Below are 19760 nucleotides of genomic sequence, written 5' to 3' on the forward strand. Positions count from 1 at the left end.
GTTATATATAGCATTGTATATAGACGTAGCCAATTTGATAAAAACCAATGCATTCATGACCCAACATATTGGGACTCAAGACTATATAAAGCCAAATACAAAACAAAACAAAACAAAAAGAAGTCCACTTGCGTATAAAATATATTCAATTTCAATAAATATAAATGCAAACACAAACTTAGATGTATAAACTATAGCCGAAGTGAAAATATTCGGCAACTTTAGCAAATGAACAATTTCTTACAGAAAATAAATGGTCATCATCAAATTTGGACCACCCATGGATTTATATGTCAATTTTCATTTCCATATTCATGTAACAACACTACCGATTGTTGGTCCCCAACTTTGTGTTATTTCAAATTACTTTTTATACGTACGTGTCACAAGTAACTATGAGTAAATCCAAAACAAAAAAGTTGAGACAAGAACATAAGAATATATAATTCGATGAAACTGAAGAGTTAAACATAAGAAAGAAAAGCATAAGATCATACGAATAAATTTTGAGAATCATAATTTGATATATATACTCAAGGACCATCTGTATTTATTCACTTTTGGGTATTATGTTAAGTTCTCGGTAATCAAATACAAAATTTCCTCTCACGCACGTACACTTGTAGTTTCAATTCCCACTGATACAAAAGCTTCCCTCAAAGATGGAGTAAGGAAATTGAAGTAAAACAAACAATTTGGACTAATGAAATTTTATAAAACGATTCAAGTTGGAAAATACAAGGAATTAACAAAACGTGTTTTGGACGTCAAAATTTAGACAAGAGTAGTCAAGAATCCAACTATGGAACTAAACCATCCTCACTGTTAAATCTAGACTCTAGTGATTAGCATTCAACAAAAACAAATTATACTTTTCGTACGGAACATATTCTGAAACTATTCACATGTCAGTTTTGTCATTTCCTCAAAACTCATATTCATTTTTTTTTTAAATGGACATCACGGGACCTGAGTTCCTGGCCATAAAGGCTAAAAAGCAGATCCAAGAATTGATTGATTATATGAATTTAGTTACAAAGTACAACCAGATTGTATTCTATGAACATATTAATTGTTTCCACTATTCATGGATTCATGATAGAGAACAATATCACTCAGAACTAGTTAATGTCGCGATTTACAAAAATCCCACAGCACCATAACCTCGCAATCGCATGACGTAATGGAAAATGTGAGAGAGAGTCACAAGAACATAGGACCTACACTAAACATGTGTAGTGTCTACACTCTACAGTCACCTACTATACAAGTTGCTAAATACTACTACGTACGACTTGTTTAGTTAGAACTGCAAAAAATTAAACTTGTTTGTCCTCTAATCCCAACAGATTTTGTTTTTATATACTGATTAACCACTGCTTTGTTACAACAACTTACAACTTGAAAGGAACGTTACATGAAATAACTCTTCTCATTCATGAATCATCTTCTCTACATAAGAAAAAGTTGTGCATAAGAAATATCTACACTGAAAAAATGGCAGTGGGGGTTACATTTTTGATTTCTCTAATTCTTTATTTACATTTATTTCTATTTTCATGTTAAACATTTATTTCAATGCCAAAATAATAAAGAAAGTAAAATCTATAAATGGGATTCAGTGCACCAATAATTCTTACACATAAAAAAATATCAGTATCAGGCCTCTCAACATCACAATAGGGCAAGAGGAGGGGCCAAAGTACACAACTTTCTCCTCAGGGTATGCTCCAAATTCCCAACTTGGCCTCTCTTTTTCATCTTTTGGGTTTTTATGTTCACTCTTCTCTGCTTCATTCCTCTTTCTACTTCCAGGAAATAAAAACTTCTAATCAAAGAGCAAGAGATTAAGAAATGTATGCAGAAACTAGCTTAGCTTTCCGATTCATGCAGAGTTCTTCTTCTCCAGAGATTCACCAATTTGAAGACCTCTTTAAATCCTACAAGCTCTCTGATGAAATGGTTTGTCTTTTTGACTTCACTTCCTCTTTTTTTGTCACTGCATTTGATTTTTTTGATTTTGGGTTTCTTGTCTCTGCTTGACCTTTGATGAAATTAAGTTGATTGATGAAGACAATTGGAGTGTGAAGGAGATGGAAAACACTAATTAGTGGATATTAGTGGCAAAGTTTTGTGCTTTAAGTGGTTTTCTTGAGAAAATTTGTGGTAACTGGAAATTTGATTCGATCTATTTGCTGAGCTCACATCTGTTTTGGCTTTTAAAAATTGGGTCTTTCTGGGTAGATGAAAAGACGGAATCTTCTTCTGCTGATGTTTGATAGAACAAAAAAAAAACTCAACTTTATTTTTGGTTTTGAGAAAAAGAAGACCTTTTTATATGTGTTGTGATTATGGGATCATGGGAGTGGCCCTTTTCTCTTTATAGAAGCTGAACTTAGAACTTAATAAGAGTGTATCATACACGATTGACAACAAACTTTTGTGTTTATAGACTATCAGATTCCGTGTTCTTTGAGAATTGTGTTTTTCTTTTTTCAGTTATTCTTTTGCTCTGCTTGGGGTTTGTCGATTCATAGTGTCATAATCTTACTTTCATTCTCCACTATGACTGTAAGAAAGAATAAAAATTCCCTTTCGTTTTACCTTTTTTGAACGAATTCATTTTAAAGAGATCTGTGTGTGTTTGTGCATAAAACCAAAGAAACTCATTGTGTCTTAGTCAAGTTTTGAGTTTTGATCTTGTGGTTTGTGGTTTTGGTTGTCTCTTGTTATGTTTTGCTCATTTTTCTTATAATTGTGATGCAGAACAATCTTGTTGAGGCAAGTGAGTATGATTTTGGAGAAGAGAGTGACCTATTCAAAGCCCCTGAGCCGATTATTGAAGAACCAATGTTAGCTGTTGATCCCCTCTCTCAAGAGCTTGTTGAACTCGGTGATCTCGGGTCGTTGCAGAGTGACCAACAGCTTATAGACAAGGCTTTCTACGACTGTGAGCAGGACCTCCTGGTGAAATCAGCCATGGAGTCTCCGCTCTCCGAGGTACTAGACATCAAGAACATCTCTTTAGTGGCAAAAATGGACAACGATGTGAAGAGTACGAGTGTAGTCGTCTCTGATGTCCCAATTCCGAAGAGTGTGAGCTCGGGAAACTTGAGCTCAATGGATATGGTCGAGCACAAGGATGCGGTGATTCAGGGATTCCCTGATTTCCCTCCAGTGGATTATGGGATGAGAAGAGCCTTCAGTGAAAGCGATATACAGGTTAGAACTGAAATTATTGATATTACTCTTGTGATCATTGAACTCAACCTATACAAGGGTTTGCAAGAATTTAGACTGTGCTCATTCTTGTCACATCATCGATATTTCAGAGAAAGTTGTGACATTTCCCAAACTCAAATGAATATATATAGATATGATGTTGGCAAAAGTTCTCATGTGTATGTTCATCACTTGTGATCTTTTTGGTCTATGACAGACACTGGGGACTGGAAATACGGGTCTTGTTCAGTCTCAGTTGGATCGAATAATCATAAGTTGCACCTCTGAGGACCGCCGTGAGAAGCTTTCTCGATACAGGAACAAGAAGAGCAAGCGAAATTTCGGGCGTAAAATCAAGGTAAAGACCCGAAAAAACAGTTTATATAACACTAAACTCTACTCTTTCTTCTCAAACCCGCTTTGTTGGAAACTGAGATCTGGTTTGTTTCGGTATGTACCGTATGGTTGCAGTATGCTTGTAGGAAGGCACTTGCAGACAGTCAACCGAGGATCCGAGGAAGGTTTGCAAAAACAGAGGAGATGCAGAAATGATGAGGACTAGTTAGGTCTGATGCGGTGTTAAGAATATAATCCCACCCACCTCTCGTTTTGTATATAAGGGGGTTTGTCTGAATAAGCCTAGTAAGGAGTAAGGATTAGGAAGAAAAAACAAGTTGTAGTAGTCAGTCACTCAAGTAATGATGCTTATATATGTTAGATCTTGTGAAGTTATGTATCTCTAAAAGTTTATATATAGAAGCTGTTTAATATTCCTCTCTAATGGTTTGACTTCACCGTATATATTATCAGTATTCTTAGTTTTGCATCAGTTGACATAAGTAGCTTTTGACTTTTGATGAATGACTGTACATGGGGATCACCTTTGGAAAACATGAAAAATGAAACTTTAGCCAAAATCTGATTTAGTATGGTCTTAGTTCCACACATACTTTCCCATTTGTATATGGTTGTGGATGCAACAGACCTGTTGACCATGTTGAGATATATTTGTAATTAATTGAAAAGTTCTAACATATCAGAACACGAAGCTGAACTTTTTCAAAATTCTAGGTTTTGCAATCCTCCTCAAATAATTTGGTGAACTTTATTAATGCTTTGCGATGAAGAATCGATGGTGACCTGTATCATTCTTTGCGAGTATGTTTTGGACTTTTGGGAGCCCTAACCTTAAATTACCATTTCCAATGAGAAAAGCTTAAACCTTGTTTAAGTAAATCCAACGGAACTAGTAATGTTTACTGATAAATAAATCAACCCAGAGACAAACCCCTAACGAACGTGATTGGTGGTCTGTCTCCTTGTTAAATTTTTTGTTTGTAGTTGAGAAAATCACAGAGCTTCTCGGTTAGTTCTAAACCGGAAAACCCCAGAAAGAAATTGTATTATTACGTAAATACCCTTAGAAGAATTGTGAAAAAATTGGTGGGAAACTTTTCAATAATATTTTTGTTTCCATCTTGTAGCTGCCTCTTTCCATCACCGGTGCATATAGAAACAGAGAAACAAATATTTAAAATTTTACATCTACAAAGAGACGACAACTCTCCTGTGTAACAATGTAAGAAGAGCGTTTTCATGGGTTGTTGTTATTTCTTCTAATGTTGTAGTGACTAGTTGTTGTAATCATAACGAAAAACAAACGTAAGAAGTACACTGCCGTAGCCGTACCATGTAAGTTCCATTACAAGCTTCCATAGATTTTCAAACCTCATTAACAAAACATGTATCTGAATTTTCATATCAAATTAAGAAGAGAAACAATTAAATTACAAGAAGAGACACACGATCTTTGAATTGGTTCCGAGAAGAGAAAGAAAACGAGGAAGAAGAAGAAAAAGCGTGTGATGCGCAGGTTAGCTTAATCACAGTAATGTGCACATTCACGCTATTCAGAAGGTGACGCCGATCCAAACGACCCACTTCTTCTGCGTCTTCTCTCTCTTCACCTCTCTGTCTCGCCTTTCTCTCTCTAAAAGAAAAAAATTTCTTACCCAGAACAAATAAAATTTGCCGAAATTTTCAGTCTTTCGATTTAAAACAATTCCTTGACAACATTTCTTCCGGTTTTATCATCCAAATCATAAGAAAGGACGCATTTTTATTTATAAAAATTGGGTCTTTTTTAATCTCTTCTGGAATTTTAAGAGAGAGAGATATAGAGCGAGAGAAGTTAGGAACAGATCTCTTTCTCTTTCTCTTTCACTTTCTCTTTCGCTCATTCGTGCCAAAAGTCTCTTCTTCCATCAAATTTTGTAGCTTTCCTTGTTTGATAGAACGGGTACGCGATTTTCAGTTCTGGGTCAGAGGAATACGGAGGACTTCTCCTCTCCGGAGCATCAGAAATTGAGGTCTAGATTAGGGTTTGTGAGAAAATTCGAGATTTTGGTTGTTGATTCTTAATTGGAACAGTGATGCTCTGAGATTGCTTTTCTGAAATTTGAAGAAGAATGATTATCAAACGGAAATTTAAAACCCAGATACCGAGTTTGGAACGGTGCAAACTCGGTAATGAGTCAAGGAAGAAGAAGAGAAAGTTGAACTTGGGAGGAGGTGGTTACTACTATCCTCTCAATCTTCTCGGAGAAATCGCCGCCGGGATTGTTCCAGGTAATGGACGCAATGGATTCTCTGCTTCCTGGTGCACTGAAGTTACAAAACCTGTTGAGGTGGAAGAGTCATTGTCTAAGAGAAGATCTGATTCCGGTACTGTTAGAGATTCTCCTCCGGCGGAAGTCTCACGTCCACCGCTTGTTCGGACATCTAGGGGAAGAATTCAGGTGCTTCCTTCTCGATTCAATGATTCGGTGCTTGATAATTGGAGGAAGGATAGTAAAAGTGATTGTGATTTGGAGGAAGAAGAAATAGAATGCAGGAATGAGAAAGTTGTTAGTTTTCGGGTTCCTAAAGCTACTAATTTGAAAAGCAAGGAACTTGATAGGAAGAGTAAGTATAGTGCATTGTGTAAAGAAGAAAGGTTTCACGAGCAACATAATGATGAGGCTCGTGCTCGTGTTGATGAGAAGCTTCCGAATAAAAAGGGTACTTTTGGGCCAGAGAACTTCTATTCAGGTGACTTGGTTTGGGCAAAGTCTGGGAGAAATGAGCCGTTTTGGCCGGCTATTGTTATCGATCCAATGACACAAGCACCCGAGCTTGTTTTGCGTTCTTGTATACCCGATGCAGCCTGTGTTGTGTTCTTTGGTCACTCTGGGAACGAGAATGAAAGGGTACGAAGAGACTAATGGCTTTCCAAATATGGAATCTGGCCTTCTTTTAAGTATTCTATTTCTGACTGTTGTTTAATGTAAGCAGGACTATGCATGGGTGAGGAGAGGGATGATCTTCCCTTTTGTGGACTATGTTGCCAGGTGGGTCTCTTTATATAATCAAAAGAAAAGGTCTTAAATGTGGATTAGTGCTTAATTAGCTACTTATTCAGGTTCCAGGAACAGCCTGAACTGCAAGGGTGCAAGCCTGGGAATTTTCAGATGGCATTGGAGGAAGCATTTTTGGCAGATCAGGGATTCACGGAGAAGTTGATGCATGATATTCACTTGGCTGCTGGGAACTCGACTTTTGACGATTCTTTCTACAGATGGATTCAAGAAACTGCGGTCTCAAATCAGGAGCTCAATAACAATGCTCCAAGACAGGCAAGTGTCTCTATGATTTTGGTCCATTTTTATATGACTTTTTTTTCTTATATCTTTTTATGTAAATCTCCTCCAATTTGGGTAATATATCTAATTAACATTATGCTTTGTAGGGGCTGTTAAAGAAACACAGAAATCCACTAGCATGTGCAGGATGTGAAACAGTCATTTCTTTTGAGATGGCAAAAAAAATGAAAGATCTGATTCCTGGAGATCAATTGTTGTGTAAACCATGTTCAAGGGTATGTAGGATCCCTTGTTCTGTGATTATTCTTAGTTTAGTTTGAAGTGATGCAGAAACGGTTGCATACGTGTAAGCCTATTTTGTTGTTGTTGCAGTTAACAAAATCAAAACACATTTGTGGTATATGCAAGAAGATAAGGAATCATTTGGACAATAAAAGCTGGGTACGAAAGTAAAAACATTAGGTTCTATAGTGGTATAGCTTAAGGTTTTGGTTGTTTTCTATTTTGACTTTTTGATATCCGTGTGGCATATTAGGTGCGCTGTGATGGTTGTAAAGTCCGGATACACGCAGAATGTGACCAAATATCAGATAGGCATTTGAAGGTATGTTAATTTTGGATTTCATCAAGGTTACCCTATTATCATCGGCTTGTGTGTGTTGAGATCGAGCTCATTTTATGATCTGAAGGATTTGCGGGAAACAGATTACTACTGTCCTACTTGCAGAGCAAAATTTAACTTTGACCTATCAGATTCAGAAAAACAAAACTCAAAGTCAAAGTAGGCCTCTTCGTCTTAACTTTTATTATTGTTTTCTCAACGGCTTCCTTTTGATTGCCAAATGTCTAAATTTGGGAGTTTTCTGGTACAGAGTTGCGAAAGGCGATGGTCAGATGGTTCTTCCTGACAAGGTTATTGTTGTATGCGCTGGAGTAGAAGGAGTTTATTTCCCGAGGCTCCATTTGTAAGCAGATACCAATTTACATTTCCCCAACTTCTCGCGCTGGGTTTTCTTCTAAAACTAATTCAAAGCAAGATGATATTGAGATTTACCTTACCTAGATTTTCATGTTTCTTTGCTGAAAACTTTCCAGAGTCTTCTTACTCCATCTTGTTATTTACAGAGTGGTATGTAAATGTGGCTCCTGTGGACCTAAAAAGAAAGCCCTTAGCGAATGGGAAAGGCATACCGGATCAAAGTCAAAAAATTGGAAGACCAGTGTGAAAGTCAAAAGCTCGAAGCTGGCACTAGAAGATTGGGTTTGTACAATTACTCTTCTGGTTTCTTTCAGAGATATTGGCGTCTTTCTTTTGAGTTTGATCTGACTTACTCAAAAGGAAACTGACATATATACCTGCCCTACCATTCACTTACTCTGCAGATGATGAACTTAGCAGAGTTACATGCAAATGCTACTGCAGCTAAAGTTCCTAAACGACCTTCCATAAAGCAGAGAAAGCAGAGATTGCTTGCTTTTCTATCAGGTAGAAAAGGAAATGGAATCCTGTAACATGTTGCAGTGTTTTGAGTGTTTTTGTGATGCTTTTGTTGGCTTTTCCTTTCGTTGTTGGCAGAGACATATGAGCCGGTCAATGCGAAGTGGACAACAGAACGATGTGCAGTTTGCAGATGGGTTGAAGATTGGGACTACAACAAGATTATTATCTGCAACAGGTGCTTTTTAATCTTTTTTTGCTCTAGTTTTTTTTCTTAAAACCATGATTTCATCTACCTAAATAATGGGACTTGCCGTTAGACTTATATTTTTGTGCCCAATCTTTGGCTCACGTGGAGTGTGTAAGATAGGGTTTTCTTGCTAGTTTATGTGGATAAGATATTTGAGCCAGAGAGCTTTCCATTTTAACTATCATGTCATGTCCTTTGGCAAACAGAAGATAGTTGTTTTCTGTGGATCACTTTATGGCGACTTGTGAAGTATCATCCATTATCATTGTTTCATAAGCAACTTAGATAAATGTTTCTTTCATTTTCTTGTCAGATGCCAAATAGCAGTGCATCAGGAATGCTATGGCGCTAGACATGTTCGTGATTTCACCTCATGGGTCTGTAAAGCATGCGAGAGACCAGATATCAAGCGGGAGTGTTGCCTCTGCCCTGTAAAAGGTGGCTTTATAAAGTATATTCAGCTTTTTCACATAAACATATGGCACCACTGCCTATTAACTATATCCATTGGCTCCGCTATGTTGTCACTGATGATAGGAGGTGCATTGAAGCCAACTGATGTGGAAACGTTGTGGGTTCATGTGACATGTGCTTGGTTTCAGCCTGAAGTATGTTTTGCAAGTGAGGAAAAAATGGAACCTGCAGTTGGGATTTTGAGTATTCCATCAACTAATTTTGTGAAGGTAAATTTAATATTAACTTATTGTCTTTAATTTTGGACCTTTCCATAACTGTCTGCGACCAAAGCTAAATTGCATGAAATCTTCTTCGTTTTGATGGATTTCAGATATGTGTAATATGCAAACAAATACATGGCTCGTGTACTCAGTGTTGCAAGTGTTCTACATACTATCATGCCATGTGTGCCTCCCGAGCTGGTTATAGAATGGAGGTATGCTTACTGTTTGACTGTTTCTGATCTTTCTTCATGAGATCAGACGACACTGACTTTTTCTATACATGCTTTTGAACTAACTGGAACGATCTTTTTTATATAGTCGTATAAAGTGAAACTGGTTTCCGATAGATAATGTGTTTTTAATCTTTACTTAAAGGAACTTGAGTTTTTTTTTTCCTTTGCAATTTATTATCTTACTCCATTTAAATAGGCATATTTCCATGCATTTTGTATGTAGTTGCACTGCTTGGAGAAAAATGGTCAGCAGATAACAAAGATGGTGTCCTATTGTGCTTATCACAGGTGAAATTTCTCAGAACTCTGCTTAAAGAATTTTTGGTGTTACGATGTTGGTTTATGATTTATAAGTTTTATCTATTGTTTTTGGTGTGTAGGGCTCCCAACCCAGATAACGTGTTAATTATACAAACTCCTTCAGGAGCCTTCTCTGCAAAGAGTCTTGTCCAAAACAAGAAGAAAGGTGGTTCCAGGCTTATTTCATTAATCAGAGAAGACGATGAAGCACCTGCAGAGAATACCATTACATGTGATCCATTTTCTGCTGCTCGTTGTCGAGTATTTAAAAGAAAGATCAATAGCAAGAAGGTAATATTGGGTCTTATCCACAAAAAGTCTGTATGTTTCGTTGCACATCTCCTTTGTCCAGTAGGCTGATCTTTGTTTTGTAGAGGATTGAAGAAGAAGCCATTCCTCACCACACAAGGGGACCACGCCATCATGCATCAGCAGCAATCCAAACTTTAAACACATTCAGAGTAAGAAAGTCTCCATGCAGTTCTTCTACTCCGTTTCTTACTATTATTTTTTGGATCTGACATTTCTGGGTTGTATTATGTGTAGCATGTGCCAGAAGAACCCAAATCGTTTTCTTCTTTCAGGGAACGACTTCACCACTTGCAGGCAAGAATTCTCTGATGTTTGAACGAGATTGGAATGTTCAGGTTTTATTTTTTGATATTATCGGCTGTAACATGTGTATGTTTAATGTAACAGAGGACAGAAATGGATCGGGTCTGCTTTGGGCGATCTGGAATTCATGGATGGGGTCTTTTTGCAAGAAGAAATATCCAAGAAGGAGAAATGGTATGTCAGCAGACCCATTTGTGATATTGTGTTTGGTCTATTTGGGATGAGGGGAGTGTTTATTGTCGAGAGGTGCTATTGTATTTCAGGTTCTTGAATACAGAGGGGAACAGGTGAGAGGTAGCATTGCAGACTTGAGAGAAGCACGTTATCGCAGAGTAGGAAAGGATTGCTATGTGAGTTGAAAAAGTTTCCATTTTATCTTCACAAATTGTCTCTTCTCTCTCTATCTCTCTTAACCAAAAGAAGGATTTATGTTGCAGCTTTTCAAGATCAGTGAAGAAGTAGTGGTTGATGCTACAGATAAAGGGAATATAGCTCGGCTCATCAATCATTCGGTAAGCTGCTTGGCATGGACTTTTTACGTACAAGAAATTTGACAGACTGTTAAAGCCTAAATCAAAATACGTGGTGTGTAGTGTACACCAAACTGCTATGCGAGGATTATGAGTGTAGGAGATGAGGAAAGCAGGATTGTCCTGATAGCCAAGGCCAATGTAGCTGTGGGAGAGGAGTTAACGTACACAACGCATTTCTATATATACCATTCTTCAATCTAAAGCTGATTGATTGTCATAGTTTAAGAAATGTTGTGTGGTGTTTTGGCAGGTATGATTACTTATTTGATCCAGACGAGGCAGAGGAACTCAAGGTGCCATGCTTATGTAAAGCCCCTAACTGCAGGAAATTCATGAATTAGAATAGAAAGGTATAGATCCTCTAAGTTTACTTCACAGGCTACAACACCAAGAAGAAAAGGCCAAAGCAAGATTGTCTCTTTTTGCTCCAAAAACAATAGATTTATAGGTAGAGAGAAAAGCTAAGTGATCCAAGTCTGATCTCTTCTGCCTCTCTGTATAGACAAACTCGTTTGTGTCACCATTATCCTCAAAAGAATTCAATTTCATTCATTTTGTTCATTTCAACGAGACTTGAGCAGAAAACTTGGGATAATTCCAACTGTTGTGACCGTTTTACCCTATAACCATCGGTTTACTACGGTTATACCGCGAAGGTGATGAGTCAATTCAATTGGGAATTGATTTTCCTTTCGCGCCGGTTTATGAATCGTGCTTTCGTCAAGTGCCATGTCAGACGAATTGTAGTTTGCTGCTGATAAAAGATCTCGTAATGGTTTTCTTAAAACACTTTTAAGCGTTTTTGACGGCCCAATTGATGCGAATATGGATTGACTCTTATCTATACTTCAGATATGTTCAAAGCCACACAAGGTAAATTGCATAACGGATAACAATTCCCATAAGAAAAAATGTTTCGGTGTCAAACTGTATATGAGCAATTCTGAAACATTCTAAAGATTTTGTGGTTATGTGTTAAACTTAAAGCATTTGATAGAGAGATATTTTTCAAAGAAATAGGAAAAAATAATGTTACAATCCTCCACATTAATGTTTACAATCCGTCCATCTGTACTTGACATGTCGGATCATAATCCAAGATAATGGGAATACAGATATAAGTTAAAAATGAATTCACTCATAGAAACTTGGAAGGCTATATTCGTCAATATAAAAGAGCATCCTTTAAATAGCTGCACACTGGTACAGTGGTTCTACTATTGAGTGAAAAAAAAAAAAAACTAAAGGCACGAATAATTTTTGTCTAATCAAAATTATTTAAATTGCTGCTATTTAAGATAACGATGAACGGTGACGAAACAAAGAAGGTGGAGAGCGAGTACATCAAGAAACACCATAGACACGAGCTTGTAGAGTCTCAATGTAGCTCTACGCTCGTTAAGCACATCAAAGCTCCTCTGCATCTCGTAAGCTTTGCTTTGCTCTGTTTTTCAAGTGTTAAAGATAACGATTTTTGAGATGTTAAATGATTTGTTTTGTTTGGAAAAGGTGTGGTCAATTGTGAGGAGATTCGATGAACCACAAAAATACAAACCATTTATCAGTAGGTGTGTGGTACAAGGTAAGAAGCTGGAGGTTGGTAGCGTAAGAGAAGTGGATTTGAAATCTGGATTACCAGCTACTAAAAGCACTGAGGTATTAGAGATTCTTGACGACAATGAGCATATTCTCGGCATCAGAATAGTTGGTGGTGATCATAGACTCAAGGTAAATTGAAATTTCCTTAAATGTACCATTCATTCCGACAAGATTATTGTTTTTTTTAGAGCTTAATTTGTTATTTGTCCAATCAGAATTATTCTTCAACCATTTCGTTACATTCGGAGACGATAGACGGAAAAACAGGGACATTGGCTATAGAATCGTTCGTGGTGGATGTGCCGGAAGGTAACACAAAGGAGGAGACATGCTTCTTCGTGGAGGCTTTGATTCAATGCAATCTCAATTCTTTAGCAGATGTTACCGAGCGTCTACAAGCAGAATCTATGGAGAAGAAGATATGAGATGTGACTTGAGAATCTTTTCATTCGGAAAAGAAGGAAAAAGACCAAAGAAGAGAAATAACTCTTCCCTTTTATAGCAATGTCTATGTTTTTTCTTCTTCTATTTCCATTTTCTGAATGTTTGTATATTATTGGAAGTTTGTAACGAAATGATTTCGAATAGCTGTCAAACGAGAAATATAAATTCAAATTTGTAAGTGTTTATATGAAATGCTTTTTTATTTTTAACATTTCCACATGAAAATATAAATAACATATCATGACACATGCAAAATCATATTTATGAAAGTTTTTTCAACTCTCTCCATTTTTTCGACATATCAGCATTAGATAGAGTGACACTTATCACATCAACATATGAATTACATTTCTTATTTAATTTAATGTATTTAAGAATTTATAATCATGCATTAATTCTTTCTAAATTTTTTGACATGTTTGAACTTATTAATTAAATAATTTCAATTTAATTAGGTACAAAGTATATCAAACTCACATAAATAACTTATTTAAATTAAATTATATAAATCGTATAAACTTATGTATAAACATAAAATTAATAGAATTTTAATGAACTTTTAGATTTGATTAAAGTATAAAAATTAAATAATATGATATAAGAATTTATTTCATGTTTTCATATACTAATATATATATATATATATATATATATAAAAGATTAATAACAATTGATATTAGTTAAATTTACGGTTTAGTTTAAGGTAAACCCAAGATGCTCTCATCTGGAATTCTGTTATGATCTGTACGTCCTCAAAGTTCCAGAGATGTTGAGAAAGATCAAACATCAGCAGCGTCAGAGGCTTTTTCTCTGGAGAGGTGATGTTGAATGGCTCTATGCGCTGCTCGGAGAGCAAAAGAGTCTTGAAGAAGACTCTAGCAAATCCATATTGGCATCTAAGCTTGATCTTTGTGTTCCTGTTATGAAACACAGAATCTAGACTGAGACTGAAGTTGGATACCTCAGCTTTGGGATGGAGAATACCGGAACTCTTGGCCGGAGTAAGAGGATGGAAAGCATGCTGAAGATGAGCAAGAGCGTTCCAAGAAAGACTATGACGAAGAAAACAAATCAGAAATATACTAAGTATGAGTTGTTTCAAAGAACGTAGTAATGGTTTATAATAATATTAACAATAGAATAAAATAAATAGTAATGGTTTAAGAAAATATTAATAATAGTGAGCAAAAGCTAAGCAAAATATAAGCAAAACATAATAACATAGTCAAAATAATATGGAAATGACAAGTATATAAATTATATGTTAAAAGTTAAGAAATTGACTTGGAGGTTTGTGTTGGGATTTTCCCTTAACTTAAATAAAGGTTTTAAATGTGAACAAAAAAAGTTTGAAGTTTTAGTTGGGAAAATGTTTTGATTTGGAGGTTTGTTTTGGAATTTTTTCACTTACCTAAAAAGATTTTGGTTATTATTAACATAAAATTCTACTAATAACAATTGATATGCTTCTTCGTGTTAAAAACAAAAAAAAAACAATTGATATGCTTCTTCTTTTTTTGTGCACCCAATAAATATGAATTAAATAAGCATTTTTAATAGATTTATCTCTTGATAGGGTATCCATCTAAACAAATACAAAAAAGAATACATTTAACCAAAATGCTTATCTAATGTATATTTAAATGTAAAACTTTATTGTATTTGTTAATTTAGCAAAAGATAAAATGTCTAATTGCTAAATCATATTTACAAAATATAATATCTGTTAATTAAATCATGATTCAGTTGTTTGGGCTGTTAATTTTGTTTTAATCCGTCTTTGGGCTTGACCCTTCTGTATTTGCCTATTGGGCTTTATGAATGTTATGAATGAAAATGAATAGTCACAAAACAAAAGAAAAAAAACAGAATTTGAGTCGGTACACAACTGTTAACGAGGTGTACTTGGTGGAATCATAGACACGTGTCTTGACACTCTTAAGGCCTCTTCACCACCAAATTACTTCCCTAACAAAAGAATTATTATTATTGTGAAGCCCCAAAAGATCGAACATTCTAATTCAATGGCCTACTTGCTGACCAAGCAAAAAGGACCGGCTCCGTTTTCACCTAATTCCGAGCTTCACAACGTGCCTTCCATTGGTTGAATATTCAACTGGTTTAACCAAACCGAAGTTACACATACGATTTGAGTCGGTACACAAATATTACGAGACGTACTTTGTGGACAGTTTGACACGTGTATCGCCACTCTTTATCCCTCTTCACCAGTCACCACTCACCACCAACTTAAAAATAAAATAAAAAGAGCATATATTGTGGAGCCCCTTACATGATCGAAAATTCTCGTTCAAAAGCATTCGTTAAGACCGTGTGTTGTGTGTCGTTTTTTGTCGACGAAAATTAGACCGGCTCTGTTTTTATTGGCTCGTTTCGATTGAAAGCGTGGCTATAATTGGTTTAACCAAACCGAAGTCGACGTCTCGGTTTGTTCGGTTAAGATTAAGCCTTGTAGAACATTCCAAAACGCCGCGTCAAAGCTTTTAGGGTTTGATTCTGCTGTGTGGCTACCCACTCAAGTCTCCAGTGTTCCTTTGTGGCTCTGGTTTGCCCTATTCTTCTCTTCCCCCTCTCTCTCTCTCTCTCTCTCTTGTTTTCTTTTTCCCTCTTCTCCAAGGAATCTGGAAAAAATTAAACCTTTTTTCTAAATCCCTGGAAATCAGAAAACTTCCTATTGAGAAACCATAGATTCGATCCAAGCCTTTGATTGTATCAAAATCTCTGCTTCACCAAGAATTTGGGTTGATACAGAAGAAAAAAGTTAAATGGTTGAGGCAGAGCGCGCGGAGAATAGTTGGATTGCTTCGGAAACGTCTCCGTCGTCGTCTCCGGTGGTAATAGAAAGCAGTGATTTTTCGATAACTGATGGAATGAGAGATGTGAGCGGATTTGGTATAGCTTCTCGACCTCAGTTGGACAAGGGTTTGTCGGAAAACAATATAGGGTTCACGGAAAGAGTTTTCTCTGCCGCCGGAGCTGCGGTTTTGTCCGCCGTTACTCTAAATCCTCTTGACGTTGTCAAGGTAGGAGCTTTCTATTGTTGTCTTGATTCATCTGGGAAATTATATCTTCTTACCGGCGAAGATCTAATGTTTCTGTTGTGATTTTGTTTATCAGACTCGATTGCAAGCTCAAGCCGCCGGAATGTCGTACTCTCACCCACTCAGTAACTCCATTGGACGCATGGCATTTTTTGGCCCAAACATGGTATTGTCTCTGAAATTTTTATTTTGTATGAGTGTTGTTTTAAAGGTGAATACTTTCTACATTTTCACTACTCAGTTATGTAATCAATACGGTTTCGGTTCAGATGTTTGCAGACTTGAGATGTTCTCCTTCATGTGCACGCGCTGGTGTTGAAGGTACTGTTTCTATTTGCCCACCGGATTGTTTCCAGTACAAAGGAACATTTGATGTCTTCACCAAGATCATACGACAGGTGAGCATCTCTTTTCATCTTGTTGAATGTCTCGCAGTGTTAAGAAGATGATGATAAGTAGTTGTTTGAGAGGTTTTGTTTTTTGTATGTGGCATGCTTTTTAGCTAGAAGCTTACTATTTCTCTATATCCTAACGCAAGAACTGATGCAGGAGGGTCTGGGACGCCTTTGGAGAGGGACTAATGCTGGTCTTGCCCTAGCTGTGCCCATGGTATGCTCTTTTGCTTACATTTACGGGATTCTTTTGTTTGGATAGACTATGGATTAGTAAACTCTCAAGTTTTGCACAGGTTGGGATATATCTCCCATTCTATGATATGTTCCGCAACCGGTTGGAAGAATTATCTCGGGAGAAAGCTCCTGCTATGACATTTTGTGTGCCTACTGTGGCAGGGTCTTTAGCGCGGTCCTTAGCTTGTACAGTCTGCTATCCTATTGATCTTGCAAGAACGCGTATGCAGGTATTGGCTTGTACTTCTTCTGCGTGTGGTATTCTTGTAACTCTAGATGAGTGTTATGCTTTTCAACGAGATCTTTCTTTATGGGTAGTACTCTTTCTGTGACTCGCTATTCATATTGTATTTACTGTTTTCTCTAAGTAGGCATTCAAAGAAGCAAAAGCCGGTGTGAAGCCTCCGGGAGTTTTTAAAACTCTAGTTGGTGTTTTCTCTGAAGTCAGGACAGCAAATAACCTTGAAAGTAGCTGTAAGTTGCTTCTTCCTTCTTCTCAAGCAACAGAAGTGACTATTAATATCCCGAATTTGTAACTCTCCAACGCATGTATAATCAAGTAGAGCATACCACTTAATTAGCAATCACAACCCAAGATGCATGCGTGTGGACATTGACACCAAGAGCCAAGGTTTTCTTTTATTTAGTCTTTGATATACATCTTTCTTGGGACAGTGCACAACTATCGTGGTCTCTGGAGAGGCTTGGGTGCACAGCTTGCCCGTGATGTTCCATTCTCAGCAATCTGCTGGTCGACCCTCGAGCCAGTAAGATCTTTAACATGTTTAAGCGTTTTACGATGCAGAAGGTTTATTTTAAGGCAGTTTTGCCAAATACAGTAAGTGAATTGCTTTGACCTTCCCTTATGATACAGATAAAAAAGAGGCTCCTTGGAGTTGCGGGCAATGATACAAATCTTGTTGGTGTTTTCGGTGCAACCTTTTCTGCTGGATTTATAGCTGGAAGTATCGCTGCTGCTGCTACTTGTCCTCTTGACGTTGCAAGAACAAGAAGACAGATAGAGGTTTGTTTGCTTTCCTCCAGAAACATGTTTGTTTACTTGTGTCACCATCTCATGTTTCTCCCTTCCATTAATTCAGAAGGACCCTGGTAGGGCATTGATGATGACGACACGACAGACACTAATAGAGGTTTGGAGGTATGTATATGCATATTTGAAAGATTCCATTTTTCATTTGTTAAAAGCTCTATGTTTGTTTTGAAACAAAACATAACAAGAAATACTTGCACACACAGGGATGGAGGGATGAGAGGACTGTTCATGGGAATGGGTCCACGAGTGGCACGTGCAGGACCATCGGTAGGGATAGTGGTTTCCTTCTACGAAGTGGTCAAGTATGTTCTGCATCGCCATGCTTCATCATGACCCTGCAAAGTCACTAATCTCCTAAACATGGATCTGTGGATACGGCTTTAGGTTGTAGCTTCTTTTTTCAAGTTAACAGAATAAGTTAAACAGGCTCAATGCTCCAGAAACCCGAGTTTCCTCTGTTTATGAGCCTTAATTTTGTCCAGTTATTAAATACCGGCTGTTTTTAATGTTTAATCCGGTTTATGTCGGCCCGATCGTACTTCAACATAGGTTGTCTTCTCAACTTAGATTCTTATCATCAAAAAGTATCCATGAGAGCCTTCTCAAATATGAAAAGCAAAACGCACTATTACGATTTCCTTAATTGTAACCTGAGGAGGCGACGATGTGTAAAACGCCATTCATATTGTCCCGCTTTAGTGATGAATTATAAGTCTTCGTTTGTCGAAAATTAACGAATGTTTTTCCACGTAAAAATTGTTGACGATGGCATTGACTTTTCTCCGACACTGACCTATTTTGTATTTTCTAATAGATTTCTTCGACCTTTCTATTATTAGTCCTTTCAGATATCAACCGACAAACACTTAATAAAGAAAAGGTTTTGTCAACGTTAAAATAGGAGACTTCTAATACCTTTGATGCATAAAACTAGAACATGATTAAAGAGTTAGAACATAGTTGAGACAAAAAGAAGTAGGAAAAAAAATAGTAACACATCTCAAACAGTAACAACATTTTAACTAATTAATAATGATGTTCTAATTTTAAAATTTTGGCAGCGACCTACAATGCTGCAAACCACTGAGGATTCGATAAATATTTACGCACTACCATAGTGAAGACATTTCTGAATTTGATTTTTTTTTATATTGTCATCTGACAACAATTACTATGTTGGATAAGAGCAAGGAAAAAATATGTAATCTTGCATCTAAAGTTTGTATAACCAAACAAAACACTAAGCTTTAGTATTTCAAACCTTTTTATGCCACTTTGTAAATGAATATTACTTTCTCAGAATTGAGAAACACCTCCAATGTAATTATCTGTTATAGTTTACAAAGAAAAGTTATTATAGAGTCCTCTTGCATACATGTCTACGAAAGGTAAAATTCTTTTTCTATATATACTTCAGTACTCAATAATTTTCAAAATGACTATGGTTTCATTAATCATAACCTTGAAGAAGTCTTTTAGTCCACATTTTCTCCAGAAGAAAGGGACTTGTAGATGTCTATTTTAACAATTTCTTATTGTGTGTACACATAAATCATATATTTAAAACCAAATATATATATATATATGGATTTGACTCCAATATGATTTCAATGAAACCAATCGGGCAAATAGACGGTAGAAGACGAAATCCAGACGACCAATGAAAACGTTAAGCTTTCTGTTTGTTTGTGTATATATTAACTATTTGGTAAAAAAGAAAAACATAAACAAACCACAAATGTGGTCACCAACAAATATGTGTGTATGAATTCAAAACATCGTAATTATAATGGTACAAGTCAACATGTGGAGAGGCGCTTATTTCTTACACTAGTGCAACATTTCGTACTCATTCAACTCCTTACCTAGTAAGTTGTATTATAATTCTCTCATATGAGTTGGGACATAATTATTTCTACCTTTTGCTTCTCCCTTCTGATGTTCGGCATTGGTTATGCTTTTTTTTTTTGGTGGGAGGCATTTGTTATGATTTGGTTGTTAGGAATGTACATTAAAAAAAAAATCTATTGGATTTAATATCTTAAGCACATGAATAATTT

General features: G+C 36.5%; 4 protein-coding genes across 5 annotated transcripts; all 4 read left to right on the top strand.

Annotated features, from left to right (window-relative positions):
* Positions 1 to 1468: 1468 nt before the first annotated feature.
* Positions 1469 to 4070, top strand: AT4G27900 (CCT motif family protein). Of its 2 annotated transcripts, NM_179130.3 has the most exons (5): positions 1469 to 1723; positions 1816 to 1962; positions 2767 to 3222; positions 3440 to 3580; positions 3694 to 4070. In NM_179130.3, the coding sequence occupies exons 2-5, from the start codon at positions 1855 to 1857 to the stop codon at positions 3772 to 3774; spliced, it is 786 nt and encodes a 261-aa protein (NP_849461.1). In that variant the 5' UTR covers positions 1469 to 1723; positions 1816 to 1854; the 3' UTR covers positions 3775 to 4070. The 2 variants fall into 2 exon arrangements, with proteins under 2 accessions (NP_849461.1, NP_194519.1); NM_118928.4 differs by having other exon boundaries at positions 1469 to 1962; positions 3694 to 3996.
* Positions 4071 to 4911: 841 nt separating this feature from the next.
* SDG16 (SET domain protein 16) lies at positions 4912 to 11627 on the top strand. Its single transcript, NM_118929.5, has 23 exons — positions 4912 to 6470; positions 6556 to 6611; positions 6683 to 6896; positions 7010 to 7138; positions 7236 to 7304; positions 7399 to 7467; positions 7553 to 7644; positions 7736 to 7828; positions 7989 to 8124; positions 8247 to 8349; positions 8440 to 8539; positions 8865 to 8989; positions 9089 to 9234; positions 9339 to 9443; positions 9688 to 9752; positions 9845 to 10055; positions 10139 to 10225; positions 10311 to 10370; positions 10464 to 10553; positions 10643 to 10729; positions 10817 to 10891; positions 10973 to 11073; positions 11163 to 11627. Exons 1-23 carry the CDS (start codon positions 5691 to 5693, stop codon positions 11251 to 11253), a joined length of 3084 nt encoding a protein of 1027 aa, NP_194520.3. The 5' UTR covers positions 4912 to 5690; the 3' UTR covers positions 11254 to 11627.
* A 511-nt stretch (positions 11628 to 12138) lies between these two features.
* On the top strand, positions 12139 to 12997 carry PYL10 (PYR1-like 10). The gene is made up of 3 exons (NM_118930.3): positions 12139 to 12339; positions 12422 to 12640; positions 12727 to 12997. Exons 1-3 carry the CDS (start codon positions 12217 to 12219, stop codon positions 12934 to 12936), a joined length of 552 nt encoding a protein of 183 aa, NP_194521.2. The 5' UTR covers positions 12139 to 12216; the 3' UTR covers positions 12937 to 12997.
* Positions 12998 to 15261: 2264 nt separating this feature from the next.
* On the top strand, positions 15262 to 18402 carry MTM1 (manganese tracking factor for mitochondrial SOD2). The gene is made up of 10 exons (NM_118932.5): positions 15262 to 15999; positions 16094 to 16183; positions 16287 to 16415; positions 16567 to 16626; positions 16706 to 16876; positions 17018 to 17120; positions 17322 to 17413; positions 17521 to 17670; positions 17747 to 17805; positions 17904 to 18402. Exons 1-10 carry the CDS (start codon positions 15742 to 15744, stop codon positions 18031 to 18033), a joined length of 1242 nt encoding a protein of 413 aa, NP_567790.1. The 5' UTR covers positions 15262 to 15741; the 3' UTR covers positions 18034 to 18402.
* Positions 18403 to 19760: the final 1358 nt, after the last annotated feature.

This window comes from Arabidopsis thaliana, chromosome 4 (genome assembly GCF_000001735.4).
Source record: "Arabidopsis thaliana chromosome 4, partial sequence".
Lineage (NCBI taxonomy): Eukaryota > Viridiplantae > Streptophyta > Magnoliopsida > Brassicales > Brassicaceae > Arabidopsis > Arabidopsis thaliana.